Consider the following 14,072-nt stretch of genomic DNA (forward strand, 5'->3'; position numbering starts at 1 on the left):
TTCCAGACACACACAGCACAACCTACACGGTTCCCCAGACTCTCCTTGCCCAAGCTCATGTCAGTCCCTCTCACCAAAACGCCCTCTTGCCCTGTGTCTCTGCCCACTGGGCCCCTGTTCCCCTGAGGTTAAATGCTATCTCTTCTGAGAAGCCTTCCTCAGTATCCTGCAGCATCTATTTCCCCCTCCTTGGGGCTGCAGGATTCCCTTCCTGTGCAGCCCCCTCTTTCCAGCATTTATTCGAGTGTTCTAACTGGCCTGACACATCTGTGTTCTCTGAGCTCCCTAAAGGCAAGAACCTTATCTTGCTGATCTTTCTCAACTGGCCAACACAGATGGGCACATGGTAGGTGGTCAACTAACAGTGGTGAGGTGAATGAATGCATGAATGAACGAATGAACAGACTAACTATGGGAAGGCTGTTGGAAACACCACGTCTCAGAGCAGTGAGGTCATGGCCGAGGGGACACTGATCACCGTGGTGCTCAGATGCACTCAGGCTAACCCCAGGCCCTTTGGAATGATTGATGATGTTATAAGATCTTTTCGTATCTCTGAACTTCACTGACCCCTTACCTCCTTCTAAATCCCCAGGCTCAATGCATCCCAGCCCATCTTCTTAATGCATCCTGTTTTCTATAAACCACCCAGTGACTTCAAAAGCTCAAGTTATTCCCCAGACAGAACTAGAGGACCCATCTCCTCTGTTTACTCCCCATCCTGCTTAAGGTTTATTATTTAATGTCACAAGGTTTCCTGTGAGCATGTCTTTGCGAGGACGCTCCTACTGTGGCCTGAGAGCTCTGTATGCTAAGAGGTAATGTGAGAACACAAGCATGCAAGATGTGTCTTCAAAACTCCTCGGGCTCTGCTGCCAAAACTCACTTTACGGTCACTCATTACAGATCGTCCTCAACTTCACATCCATGGATTTGTTTAAAAGCCGCCTGTGCTGGTACGACTATGTGGAGGTCCGGGATGGTTACTGGAGAAAAGCCCCCCTCTTGGGTGAGTTGACTTGCGAAAGCCTTGAGAGAGGGGCGATGAGCCGTTCTGTGTGATGCCGTTAATGCATGGAAGGGCCCGTCCTGACAGCAGTCACAGGAAGCTCTCAAGGGCCAGTGTCATTGTAAAACTCCAAACACTCCATTTGGCAACACATGTTAAAAGCTTTTAAGACGGAGACTGCCCTTCAACCCAGTAATTCTGCTTCTTGGAATGTATCCTAAGGAACCAATTAAGGAAGTGTGCAAAGTTCTAGCTATGGGGATGTTCACTGGAGCAGGGAAAATGGAAAACGGTTTAAATGTTCAACAGTAGGGGTTCGCTGAAAAAATTGGGATACACCTTTCCAGGGGAAAACTGTCCGGCCACTAAAAATAAAGTTGGAGGTGACTACTTATTGATACAGAAAGGTGTTCCTGTACGTTGTCACGCAAAAAGGTGTTACAAAATAGAACATGCAGTTGAATTCCATTTTAATAAAAATACATGTATACGCGTAGTTTGCAGGCTTTGCAAACTCAGAGGCCCTCAGACATAGGGCATACATGAAGGCGATGGGGTTGTCGTAATAAACAGAGGAGGGGTGGGGAGTGTGGCAAAGTGAACAGTGACTGTCCTGACCAGAATTACTCTAAACAAAATTACTTAAAACGTATACAGGTTGGATTCAACTGGAAGAAACCACTTTGTGATCTACAGTATAAATATCAAGTAGAATTATAAACATAAATAAATAACATATAGTGGTTATTTCAGGATGATGGAGTATTTTTTTAAAAAATTTATTCTGGGGGCACCTGGGTGGCTCAGTCGGTTAGATGTCCAATTCTTGATTTTGGCTCAGGTCATGATCTCAGAGTCAGGAGATCGAGCCCTATGTCAGGCTCTGCTCGAGGGATGGAGTCTGCTCAAGAATTCTCCTTCTCCCTCTGCACCTCCCCCCCCCCCCCAAATGCTCTCTCTCTCTCTTAAAAATTTTTTTATTCCGTTTTTCTTGGTTTAGCTCTATTTTCTAATTTTTCTACAATAAGCATGGACCCTTTCTGGGAGATGCCCAGTGCATGAACTCATATGAGGCACTGGGCCGGTGGCATAAGGAGAAAAGTCAGTTCATTCGGGATTGGTCACCAGAAGAGTGATTTCCCGTGGGTGACCCAAAAAGATGAATGTATAGAGAACCAATGGCACGGTGTCCTGGGAACGGACACAGGGACTCCTTTGGCTCAGGAATAGCAATGGTGGAGCCAGACAGGAATGCAGATTTACGAGGAGCCCGATGGAAGGGTTTTGGCTGATAGTGGATTGTCCTCATTTTTAGAGCAGTAGTAGTCTGGGCTTCCAGCTTCACCAGTCCAAGTCCTCAGTGAGATCTTTGTCCCTGGCATATCCTCATATGGGCAGAAAAGCCACACCGGTTATGCTGTGACTAGCCGGCCTGGGAGTGAGCTGCCGTCTCGGGACAGCAGACTAGAGATGGAAACAGGAGAGGGAGAGAGTTAAGCTGGGGGGTTCCATGGCCAGACCGAGCCTGACTTCAAGTCAGATTCCGGGTAGGTCAGAAGAGATAGGGATGGAGGGTCTGGCTGAACCTGAGGGGGCCTGGCAGATATTAAGCTCTGTATGGCCACGGGTCTCAGCCAGGTCAGCTTTCATTGGGAATAGCACATAAGCCCCTTCTGTCCAGAGGACCGTGAGTTTAAATTCCTAGAGGTACAAACGGCTAGGAATTTGTGTCCACTCACGCTCAGGAAAGCAGCCATAGCAGGCTGTGAGTGGGGTACCAGCTTACCACCATCATCAGTGGGGTAGTTTGCCGTCCTGGTCAGTAAGCCAAGCACAGACAGGAGCATGTATGCTGTAGGACAAATGGGTTTGGTTACCTGATGGCGAGGTGGAGGCTGCCTGCCCTGGATTTCTGCTTCCTGTCTCATGTGGGCAGACACAGTGCATGCTAGGAGCCAGAAGGAGGCATGGCTTTAGGGGTAGTACTGGTTGGGTGTGGCAGACAGACTGAGGGCTGCATTCCTGAGACTGGCTGGACATCAGCATCTGCCGGGAAGATTTCTCTAAATACAGATCCCGGGGAGACTACCGAATCAGAATCCCCGTGAGCCGGGTCAGGGAATGAGCCTGCTTATTGGTAAATGTATGTGCATGGGTACCCGTTTAGCACCATATATGTAGAAGGGGGACCGTAGGGTGCTCATCAAACAACTGAAGCTGGTTACCGCTGAGAAAGGGAGCACAGAGGTGGTGGGCAGCTGGGTAGTTTGGTTTGTATGCTTCTGGATTGTTCTACATCTTTTATAAGGCATTCAGGTAGTATTTTATAATTAAACTAATACAAGGGGCTGTGTGGGAGGAGTTTCAATGACAACGTGCAATCATGGACCCCTCGACCTGGCAGGGGTCTTAAAGTCACCAGGAGAACATAGTCTCCAAGAGTGGACCAACTCGCTCTGTCCACATAGCCAGCCAGTGGCTGAGATCAGACCAGAACTCAGATGTCCTGGTCGTGGGGAGTGGAGACTGCTGCATCTGAGAAGGGTATCCTGGTAGGACTGTCAGATAAAATGCATGATTCACTGTTTTTCTGAAATTCAAATGTAACTGGCCTTCCTGCATTTCTATTTGTGAAATCTGGCAACCCCAACTGCCCCCCGAGGAATGTGGTCGACTCAAAGGGCTCAGGGGAAGGAAGCTCTCGGTAACTGAAGTTCCCCAGAGAGGGCCGAGACACACTTCTGAGAGTGGGCACAGCCAGAGGCATTTCCAGTGATTCCCTTTTCCTGAACTTGAAACAAGAATTTTCTCACTGCAGATCCTGTGTCTCTGGCTATACTTTCATCAATGAGATGTTGTTGTCAGTGATGGTTTGTTTTGTGTGGGTTTTGTGTGGTTTTTTTTGGGGGGGGGGACTCATATTTTACACACTTTTGCAGTGTGTGTGTGTGTGTGTGTGTGTGTGTGTGCTGATGAGTGTGCCGCAGCCAAGGCATGGCCCAGTGCCTGTAACCGTCATTCTTCGTTTGCGGGAATTCTCCTTTGCCAACTATTTGGCCCTGCTCTGATGTTTCCAAATGCAGTTGTTAGTGCACTTTTGTGTTTGGAACAAGTGCATTGTGTGGGCCGAGCTGGTCCCTGGGAGGGGTCAGTGCCATGAAATCTGCTGGGAGGAGGCAGGTCAATGCCCCTTTGGCAGGAGGGAGAGCGGATTAGGGCGGATTGTGAAAGTATGCATCTTGCTCTGAAAAACTGTGCATTGCATATTTTCCCAGGGCAGTGTGTGAAAATCCAGGCATAATGGACGCATAACTTTTTATGAATGAACCCTTTATGACTCCCCGTGGAGCCTACTTGTAGTGTCCTCATCTGCATTTCCTCTTCTTGATATCCTTATTAAGCTCCTCCTCCAACGCCAGAAACCCGCTTCAGTTTAGGGATTTGCCACCTTTTCTCTAGTCCAGTTTCTGCCCAGCCTGTTTGTTTTCTTGGAAGGGGGCTGTTCGGGACCCACTTCTTCACAAAGTGATTAAAGAGAAGTGTAAGTAGAATGAGAATAGTTCACAACTGGTTACAGGTATCGAATTGGTTTTTCAGTTTTAGGGGTCACTCATGAGACTACGCCTGAAGTGGGGAGGAAAGGGGTGCCACATAGAGAATTTACCAGTAATCTTAAATACTGTCGTGTTCATTGGATTCCCCTCCCTTATTTCTGCTGGAGGAATTACTTGAACAATGCACTTTTGTATGCAGAACTGTCTTTGAGCATTCTGTACCGCAATGCACACAAAAGCCCCTCTCCCCGCTTTCCCTGAAGTGGGGAGGGAAGTTCAGAAAGGCCAGGCTGGCCAATCAGTGTCGCGTGGCCCCACTACTGGGGCTCCCTTGGCAGGGGCAATCTCCCAAATGAGCAGAAATGATAGCGGGAGTCAAACAGCCAAGGCTGGCATCGCCGCAAGCTCTCTGTATGGTTGGAGGCTTTGATCTTCATTCCTAAGTGTCCGTATCCAGTCTGGGAACGATGTGTACATTCCCAGAGAGCACATTTCATGTCTATTCGTCTGAAAGTGGACCGTGTCCAGAATCACACCTTAAACAGAGAAGTTCCTTCTGATGGTGGTGGCCGTGGTGATGAAGTAGGAGGTGACATTGTTGATGAAGGTCAAGATCCCAGACTGCCATGGTTCAAATCCTGCTTCACTTACAACTTTGAGTGTAACTCAAGGTGAAGGTAACTCAACCCAAATTCTTCAATCCTCGGTGTTCTCATAACCTCGATTACTAATAGTTCCTAATCCAGGGGTAGCAGGATGCAGTCAGATAATCTATGTAGGGTGCTCAGGACAGTGTCATGCTCACTAACAAAGGGCTTTTGTTAGAACCATTATGGTGGAGATGAGAGTGTTGAGAAAACAGGGGACAAAGTAGAGGGTTTTAGGTAAGAATTACATGGTAATTGGGGGAGAGAAGTTACTTAGAAATCATCTGTAATTTATGCTACCAAGTCTGGCTTTGCAGGAATTCCTCCCTCCCCCAGAGTTGTGAGCAGACCGGGGTTGTCCTGTGGCCCCGCGGTAGGTGGTTCTTCTCATCCAGTTGGGTCCTTAGGCAGCAAGGCAGGCATGGGAAGGCCCTCCATTTTTTGGCAACAGTCTCCAGTGGCTGTGACAGCTGGGGTTTTACAAGAAATTTGGACTTGAAACTCGGTTCGGCTAAGAAGGAATTCTTTTTGTGATCCCACGTTGCTGACCCGCTGTTCAGCAGCCTTGTCTCCTCACTGGTAAGCAGTACTTCCCCATGCTTACGTGTTGTTTGCCAAGAATTAATTGACACTAATTGGCCATGCCAGAGTAACCATTACTGAAAATTTATAGGCTTCTGATGGATTGTGCCTTGCCAAATTCCTGGCAGAAGTTTCAGTTCATCTCACTTAATGTTAAGCTCACCAAATCCAAAAAGCTGCAGGTGGCCAGAATCGGAAGGAAGCAGAAGGAAATCAGCAGCTTCTACTCCACGTCTCCCCAAAGAATGTATCCACAGTTGGCCATCAGGACATGTCCACAGTGGCCCTTATTCCTCTCCGAACCTCACTCCCCCCATTTCTCAGAAGGGAAAGGAGAATTATAACTTCAAGTAGTGTTGGATAAGGGAGTGCCCACTAAATATCTGTTGAGCAGACATAAAAAATATTGAGATATAATTCACATATAATACAACTCACCGTTTAAGGTATTCAAGTCAATGATTTTTAGTATGTTCACGGAGTTGTGCGGCCAACCATCACCATAATCAATTTTAGAGCATCTTCATCACCCCAAAAGAAAACCTATACTCATTAACAGTCACTCCCTGTTTCCCCAATATTAAGTGGACTTTTGAGTGACTCATGTAGTCAGTGCTTGAGAGAACTATAACTTCCAGTCCAAATAGACCTTGACTGGTCTGTGTTGTGAACTGATCAGTACAACTCAGCTCATGTCCCATCCCATCCCCATTCCTATCCTGCCGCAGCTGCCATCTTTAGACAGCATTAGGAATTGTGGGGTCAGGGGTTACCACGCACTGGGAAGGTGTGGCCCTCCGCCTCTTCCTCTGTAGAAGATCCAAATTTCAGACTTGGACCCAAGTGTCTGAGGAATACACATTTGTTTGTATTTTCTCAATAACAGAATTTCAGCAGCAATTATGAGCCCCCTTCTGTCAGGTAGCGTGAAGTTAACTTCAGTCAGATTGTGTTTTCTTCCCTCAAGGTGGGGGTCCGATAAGGGATATACTTTGTGCCAAGGCATGGTGGCAGGGGAGGCATCCATATTGCTATCCATGCTGGCCTTGCTGGGTGTCCTCATACCTGGTCTCCAGCCCTCTGCCCGAGCAAAGAATCCTAAGTGGCTGCTGTGCCTCCTCCTTCTCTCAACTCTAAGCCAGGTCAGGTCGGTGCCAAGTCCACATCTCCTTAGAAGACATTCAGTGGGTCATGTCCTATGGCTCCCCACATCCTCTGGACTATGGGAAAGTCCCCTCCATACCCGCTTTGGCTGAAGAAATCTGCATGCCGGTCTCCGGCCTAATGTCTGGATGAACTATGTCGATGAACTGGGTCAGAACTTATTCGGACCCCAGGTGGGGCATGGGGGTGTAAGGTCATGTTGCCCCTCCAGGCTCTGCAGGGACGGGGGGCACAGTTCTGTTCTTCTCCCAGATCCTTTCTGGTTTTATTTGTTTTTATTATTTTTTAAAGATTTTATTTAAATTCAAGTTAGTTAACATATATTATTAGTTTTAGGAGTAGAATTTAGTGATTCATCGGTTGCATATAACACGCAGTGCTCACCCAACAAGTGCCCTTCTTAATGCCCATCACCCATTTACCCCCATACCCTCACCCACCTCCCCTCAGCTTGTTCCCTATAGTTAAGAGTCTCTTATGGTTTGCCTCCCTCTCTGTTTTTATCTTATTTTATTTTTCTTTCCCTTCCCCTATGTTCATCTGTTTTGTTTCTTAAGTTCCACATGTGAGTGAAATCATATGGTATTTGTCTTCTCTGACTGACTTATTTTGCTTAGCATAATATCCTGTAGTTCCCTCCACATCATTGCAAGTGGAAGATTTCATTCTTTTTGATGGCTGTGTAATATTCCATCATATATACCACATCTTCTTTATCCATTCCTCTGTCAGTGGACGTATGGGCTCTTTCCATAGTTTGGCTATTGTGGACATTGCTGCTAAAAACATTGGGTTGCAGGTGCCCCTTCAAATCATTATTTTTGTATCCTTTGGATAAATATCTAGTAGCACAATTGCTGGATTGTGGGTAGTTCTATTATTAACTTTTTGAGAAACCTCCATACTGTTTTCCAGAGTGCACCAGCTTGCATTCCCACCAACAGTGCAAGACGGTTCCCCTTTCTCGGCATCCCTGCCAACATCTGTTGTTCCCTGACTTGTTAACTTCAGCCATTCTAACTGGTGTGAGGTGGTATCTCATTGTGGTTTTGATTTGTATTTCCCTGATGATGAGTGATGTGGAGCATTTTTTCATGTATCTGTTGGCTATTTGTATGTCTTCTTTGGAGAAATGTCTGTTCATGTCTTCTGACCATTTCTGGATTATTTGTTTTTTGGGTGTTGAGTTTGATAAGTTCTTTTTAGATTTTGGGTACTAGCCCTTTATCAGATATGTCATTTGCAAATATCTTCTCCCATTCCATAGGCTGCCTTTTAGTTTTATTGATTTTTTTCTTTTGCTGTGCAGAAGCTTTTTAAATTGATGAAGTCGAGTAGTCCATTTTTGCTTTTGTGTCCTCCCAGATCCTTAAATTCACTTGCGGTCTCTACCATCTTTTTCCATCAAGGGTCTTAACTCAGGGTGGGAAAGGTATGGGGTCCTTCTAGAAGGTCCATGGTCCCCTCTCTAATCCTCTCTCTTCCTAGGTCCCTCACTCATCTGTCCTAGCAATCTTTCTAAAACTATAAGGGTGAAAATGGAAAAATGTGCGCTTACTCATTGAGTGTTCTTCCAAACCTTTGTAATTGTGACTAGGCTTGTGGAATTCAAAAGCCTAGAAGATTTGATTTTTGTATGTGTCATATGTTCTCTGGCATCCCTTTTCTGAGGCAAGGAAAGCAGAATGTCTTCCCAAAGGCATGCTGCCCCCAAAAGAAGGGCATCTATGTAATAGGAGGTAGCGAGGGAGGCAACATTCACGGCTGTCTCAGACCGTTACCGCCACACCTGCAGCACCTGTACCAGACCCACTTGGCAGAGGAGGGGGAGCCCAAGCTAAACTCCGGGTACCTTGATTGACTGGCGTCTGGAACCCTCTTGAAGTCGGCCTGGAGGAGACACCTAGGCGGTGTGACTGCTTCCTTCCGTCCTGTGTCCGGCCTGCGCTGCAGGGTGAACCGCCGCAGTTAAGGTTACCGCCCGCCCGGAGCCACACGGGGAACGCTGCTCCCTGTCTGTCTGTAATGAGCTGCTTCTTGCCGTCTGCCGGCAGCCTCACCCATCTTCTCCACTTCCCAGGTCGGTTTTGCGGTGATCACGTCCCAGAGCCCCTCACCTCCACGGACAGCCGGCTCTGGGTGGAGTTCCGCAGCAGCAGCAGCATCTTGGGCAAGGGTTTCTTCGCGGTGTACGAAGGTTTGTTCACGGGAGAGAAGCCCCCTGGGGAGCTCCGGATGTGCTCTGACCTTCACATGCAGCCACTGGCCCTCTTGCACCCAGGCTCGTGTGGCAGCTGCCAGAGCCAGGAGGGTCAGGGCAGCCACCACAGGGGCTGGGCGGAGACGTCCCCCTGGTCCCCTTCCTCCACGCTCTGGAAGCGGAGAGGCCAGCTGTGCCTCCTTCAGGACAGGTGTCGTTTACCTGTCACCATTCTGCTGAACTCCGTTCCAGTGCAGCTGGGGGCCTGTCCGGGGTAGAGAGCCCTGAGCGCATGAAAGCAGCCTCCAAATAGCTGTGTGAGCTCGAGCAAAGGACCTAACCCTCTGGGCCTCTGTTTGTTTCACTGATGAAAAGAGGACTGTGGGCAATATCAGGATATGTACAACCACAGTTCTTGAAAGGGTCTCCAAGGCCACCATTGGTGGTTGAGTTGAGGAAACAAATAGGTCTGGGCACTAGGCAGCTGACCCCAGGGCATTTCTGCTAAAGTTTGTTCCACATATTGGGTAAATTGTAATTTTGAAGAGGCCAAGGTTTTGTTTTTATAAAACACATAACACGTGTATGCACGTGTGTATGTGTGTGCATGCACATGCGCACGCGTGCGTCCCTCTGTACCAGCGGTCCCCTACCCTCTACTTTAGAATCACTTGGGGAACTCAAACATCGCTGCTACTTGGAGCTCCGCCAGGCCCCCTGGCATCAGAACTTCTAGGGATGTGGCCCCTGCTTCCACATCTCAAAACATTCCCCAGGTGATCGTGATGCACAGGAAAGGTGGAGAACCACTGCCTTACCTGGCTGTTCTGTTTATATGAAAAAATCCAGAGTTGGAAACAAATGACTTGTGCCTTTCTGGAGGCACAGTCTCGGTTGGATGGAGATGAAAATGTTGCCATGTGGAGCCACCTAGTGGTGATAAGTGTGGCCATTCATTTCCTTCCTAAGGTCTGACCAGGGACCCCATTCCTCCTCTCCTGGCTCTCTTTCTAAAGCTACGTGTGGGGGAGACATTAACAAAGATGCTGGTCAGATTCAATCTCCCAACTACCCAGATGACTACAGACCTTCCAAGGAATGTGTGTGGAGGATTACGGTTTCGGAAGGGTTTCATGTGGGGCTTACCTTCCAAGCTTTTGAGGTGAGTACTGCTCAGGTTTTCTTCCTGAGGATGAAGTGAATGTCAACGTCTACTGGACACTCTGTGCTCCATAAAGATGGGTTTCCATTTTGTGGATTGCAAACGGAACCTAAGAGACCATTGCAAGCTCACGATGCCTTGTACCTGGACATTGGGCATCAAAATCTTTGCAAACTCTGAAATCGCATCCATCCCCTTTCTGATGGCTGCCAGGGGGAACTGAAAGCCTAGGATGGGATCCCAGGAAGTTGTGTAGAACCGTTCTTCCCCGTGTGTCATCTCTTAGTCTGCACAGTTTTGTTCTCCCTGGGCTTCCATAAGTAGGGACAGCTTCCAGAGCCCAGGACACACTTGGGTCCTTCTGCCTTCTGGTTAGATTTTTGAGAATGTTATTTAAGTTCAATTCTTACATTAAAAAACAAAAGCCTTAAAGCCAGACTATCTGTCATCTTCCACGTTGCCTTTGTTTCTCTGTTTAGATCGAAAGGCATGACAGCTGCGCATACGACTACCTGGAAATCCGCGACGGCCCCACTGAAGAGAGCACCCTAATTGGCCATTTTTGTGGCTACGAGAAGCCAGAAGATGTGAAATCGAGCTCCAACAGAATGTGGATGAAGTTTGTGTCCGATGGCTCTATCAATAAAGCGGGCTTTGCAGCCAATTTTTTCAAGGGTATGAATTAGCAGTTTGTTTCCATTTTTAGTCACAGGAAGAGGGATTGCCCCCCTGGCTTAAAAATCACAAAACCCATATGGAACCTTTGCAGCAAACAAGGCTCCCTGCGGGGAGAAGGCAGTGACCCATTTTCGAGCTGCCTCTAACCGAGTTCACCACTGACTCGGGAGCAGCCACGGCCTGGGCTGCTTCATGGCAGAAAGTTCTGCCGCTGCACTTGGAAACTAGATTTAATAAGTTTACCAGGTCAGCTTAGTAAACCTCACGGAAACTGAGCGTTGATAATAAATATTCGTGAAGTCACTCTCATTAATTGAGCACCTACTGTGTGTCAGGAACTGTGCAAGGTACTTGGTGGACATGATGTCACTTAATTCCCAAAATTGCCCTTCGAGCTGGGTTTGGATCATGTTTGATTAGGGTTGAGGAGGGTTGCTTGGAGGTCACTCAGGTAGTTAAGTGGCAGATCAAGAATCCAAGTGCAGTCTGACTCCTAAGCCCAAACTCTTTCTACAGTGTTGCCTTGCATTCCCTGATGTGGGCCAGAGAGGCAGCGTCCCTCTTCAGCTGCTGACGCACCACCCCCCCCTCCCCGGCCTACAGGTCTCCCCCCGAGTGGGTGGGGGCGGGGAGGAGAGTGAGGGGGTGCTCAGGGAACAAGCTTCCGTGTGGTCTTGGGGACCTGCTGTGTTGCAGAGTCTTGATGAAAGCTACTCAGAGTGACATGGGAAGCCCAGCATTCCCGGCCCCAGCAGAAGGGGCTTCTCAGGTCTTCCTTCCTGCTGTCAGGGCCCCGGAAGCCCCTCAGACCACACTGTAAAGGGAGGCCTGGATATTCCCCAGCTCATCACATTGTGATCGGGCGCCCGGCAATGTCAGCAGCCACTGAAGGGTGTTACCTAATCCACATCAGAGGTCTTTTGGTCAGTGGCACCACTCATGTCCAGGAGGAAGCCGCTTTCCCCTCCCTCCCTCCTCTCCAAGGACTCCTGGCTGTGCCAGTCCAGAAATCCTGGTCCCTCTCTTACTCCCGCTCTCGGCATCTGCCCCCTCTTTAGCCCTTTCTCCCAGGTTCTATGTAAGTGCATGGCTGTCAGAGGAACCCATTTCAAGCCATGTGAGCCTAAGCACGCAGATCTTTGTCTTTACTGAAACTTCAGGTTTCCTCTCTGTAAAACGAGGGGAAGGAATCTGCCCATTTTACCTAACCCGTTGTGAAGCCCACCAAATGATGGCTGTGGAGACACTTTATAAGCTGAAAAGTGCCTCACAGATATGTGGGATTCTTCTTCTTTTGTCTCGAGGCCTCTGGAAGAGTGAAGCCCAAGCAGAAACAGACCAAGAATCAAAATGCTGTGGATAATCAGGGAAAAAAATGGAGTCAGTTCTTTCCCCAGCAAAAAAGCCAGGCTGTAGGCAAATGTATTTCCAACGCAGGTGAGCTTGTGGTTGAGAAGCCCGGAAATTCACAGTCTGCGCCCCACCTGGCCCAGACCACGTGTGACATAGCAGCGACACTCGCTGGGTGGCCTTAAGCAAGTGACACAACCTCTCTGAACCCCAAATGGTCCACTTCTAGAAATGACATACGAGGCTATTGCGGAGCTGTCAGGAGAAAATGAAACGGTGTGAGCGAATGCACATTGTATAATGTTAGTCCCGTGAACTGTCTGCTGAAGGAGTCTCTGAAGTGGTTATTGTTATCTCTGGCAGAAAAGAAGTGGCGATCTCTTCTTGCTGTTGCCATGTATCAGTTTCTTGGGGCTGCCGTAGCAAATTACCACAAACGTGGAGGCTTAGACCAACGCTTTATCATCTTCCAGTTCTGGAGGTCAGAATTCCTTGCACTTTCCTGCGTCTCGAGGAGGCCCCCGCATTTCTTGGCTCAGGTGCCCCTCCATCTTCAAGCCAGCGCTGGCCAGTTGAGTCTTTGCCATCGCGCAGTCTTTGCTGCGTCACGCACCCCTGCGTCCAGGGCCGCGCCTCTTTCTCTGCCCCTGCCTGTCCTCTTCCCTCTTTCAGACATAAGGCCCCGTGCGGTGAATCGGGCCCACCCACAGAACCCAGGATAATCTCCTATTTCAAGATCCTTAATTTAATTGCATTTGCAAAGTCCTTTTTGCCAAGTAAGCTAACCCATTCGCAGGTTCCAAGGACCAGGACGTGGACGGCTTCAGGAGGCCTGATTTTGCTTAATCATGACTTAATCATGTCACAAATGATTAGAAGGATTTATTCTAATTCTGTCCTCCTCCTCTGACTTCCACCCTCCGCTCTGTAAATTAGGTGTTGGGGAGGTAGTAATCCGTAGCACCAACCCACCCACACCTCATTCCTGGTGCTGCAGCTAATTGGTGATGCATGGTTTTGAGAGACCGACTAAAGCTGGAGATTAGGGTCACCAGATTAAAAAAAAAAGGGGGAGGATGCCCAGTTAAATTTGAATTTAAGATGAAGAATGATCTTTTAGTATAAGCATGTCCCAAATATTGCACACGTTGCTAAGACATAAGAAATGTTCATCTTAAATTCAGAGTTAGTTGAGCCCCCCGCATGTTTTTGCAGCAACCGTACTGGTGAGGCCAGGCGAGGCCGCGGACAGGCGGGCATCCCTCTGTGAGGCGGCGCTGGCGTGTAAGGCACCGAGCCAGCTTGCTCTGGGTCCCCACGATAGCCAGCTGCGTTTGCGGGTTGGAAGATACCATCTTCTCCCTCTGCCACAGGCAGCATTCATTCAGCAGTGATCAAGCCATGTGTCAGGTGCTGTGCTCAGGGCTGGGGACACAGAGGAAACCACAGGCGTCCTCAAGAGCCCAGGCTGGCGAACGAGGACTACAGGCAAATGGGCGGTGGTCCGGCCACAGACGTGCGGGCCTCGGAGGTACTCAGCCTGGGGGTGGGGCCACTGTGCCCAGCCTCACACTTCAAGGGCATTTCAGTTCTCAGCTTGCAAACATCTCTTTAGATGCCCATGAAGGTGTTAACTGAGGCCCTTCTACACTAACTTAATGCACGGGCCCTGCTTGATGTCTCTTTCATGTCAGTGAGCTTGACCCTGAATCCTAAAAGAGGAACC

At 48.6% G+C, this 14,072-nt stretch overlaps 1 protein-coding gene across 1 annotated transcript in view; it reads left to right on the forward strand.

The window, feature by feature from the left end:
* The window catches only part of TLL2 (tolloid like 2), a 120,290-nt gene that overhangs the window by 87,081 nt on the left and 19,137 nt on the right, over window positions 1-14,072 (forward strand). Inside the window, exons 10-13 of the mRNA XM_045785077.2 lie at window positions 907-1,009; window positions 9,037-9,153; window positions 10,173-10,318; window positions 10,798-10,993. Coding sequence (XP_045641033.2) covers window positions 907-1,009; window positions 9,037-9,153; window positions 10,173-10,318; window positions 10,798-10,993 — 562 coding nt within the window. The remainder of the gene's footprint in view (window positions 1-906; window positions 1,010-9,036; window positions 9,154-10,172; window positions 10,319-10,797; window positions 10,994-14,072) is intronic.

The sequence above is a fragment of the Ursus americanus genome, chromosome 6 (assembly GCF_024610735.1).
Source record: "Ursus americanus isolate L20-20 chromosome 6, mUrsAme1.1.p, whole genome shotgun sequence".
Lineage (NCBI taxonomy): Eukaryota > Metazoa > Chordata > Mammalia > Carnivora > Ursidae > Ursus > Ursus americanus.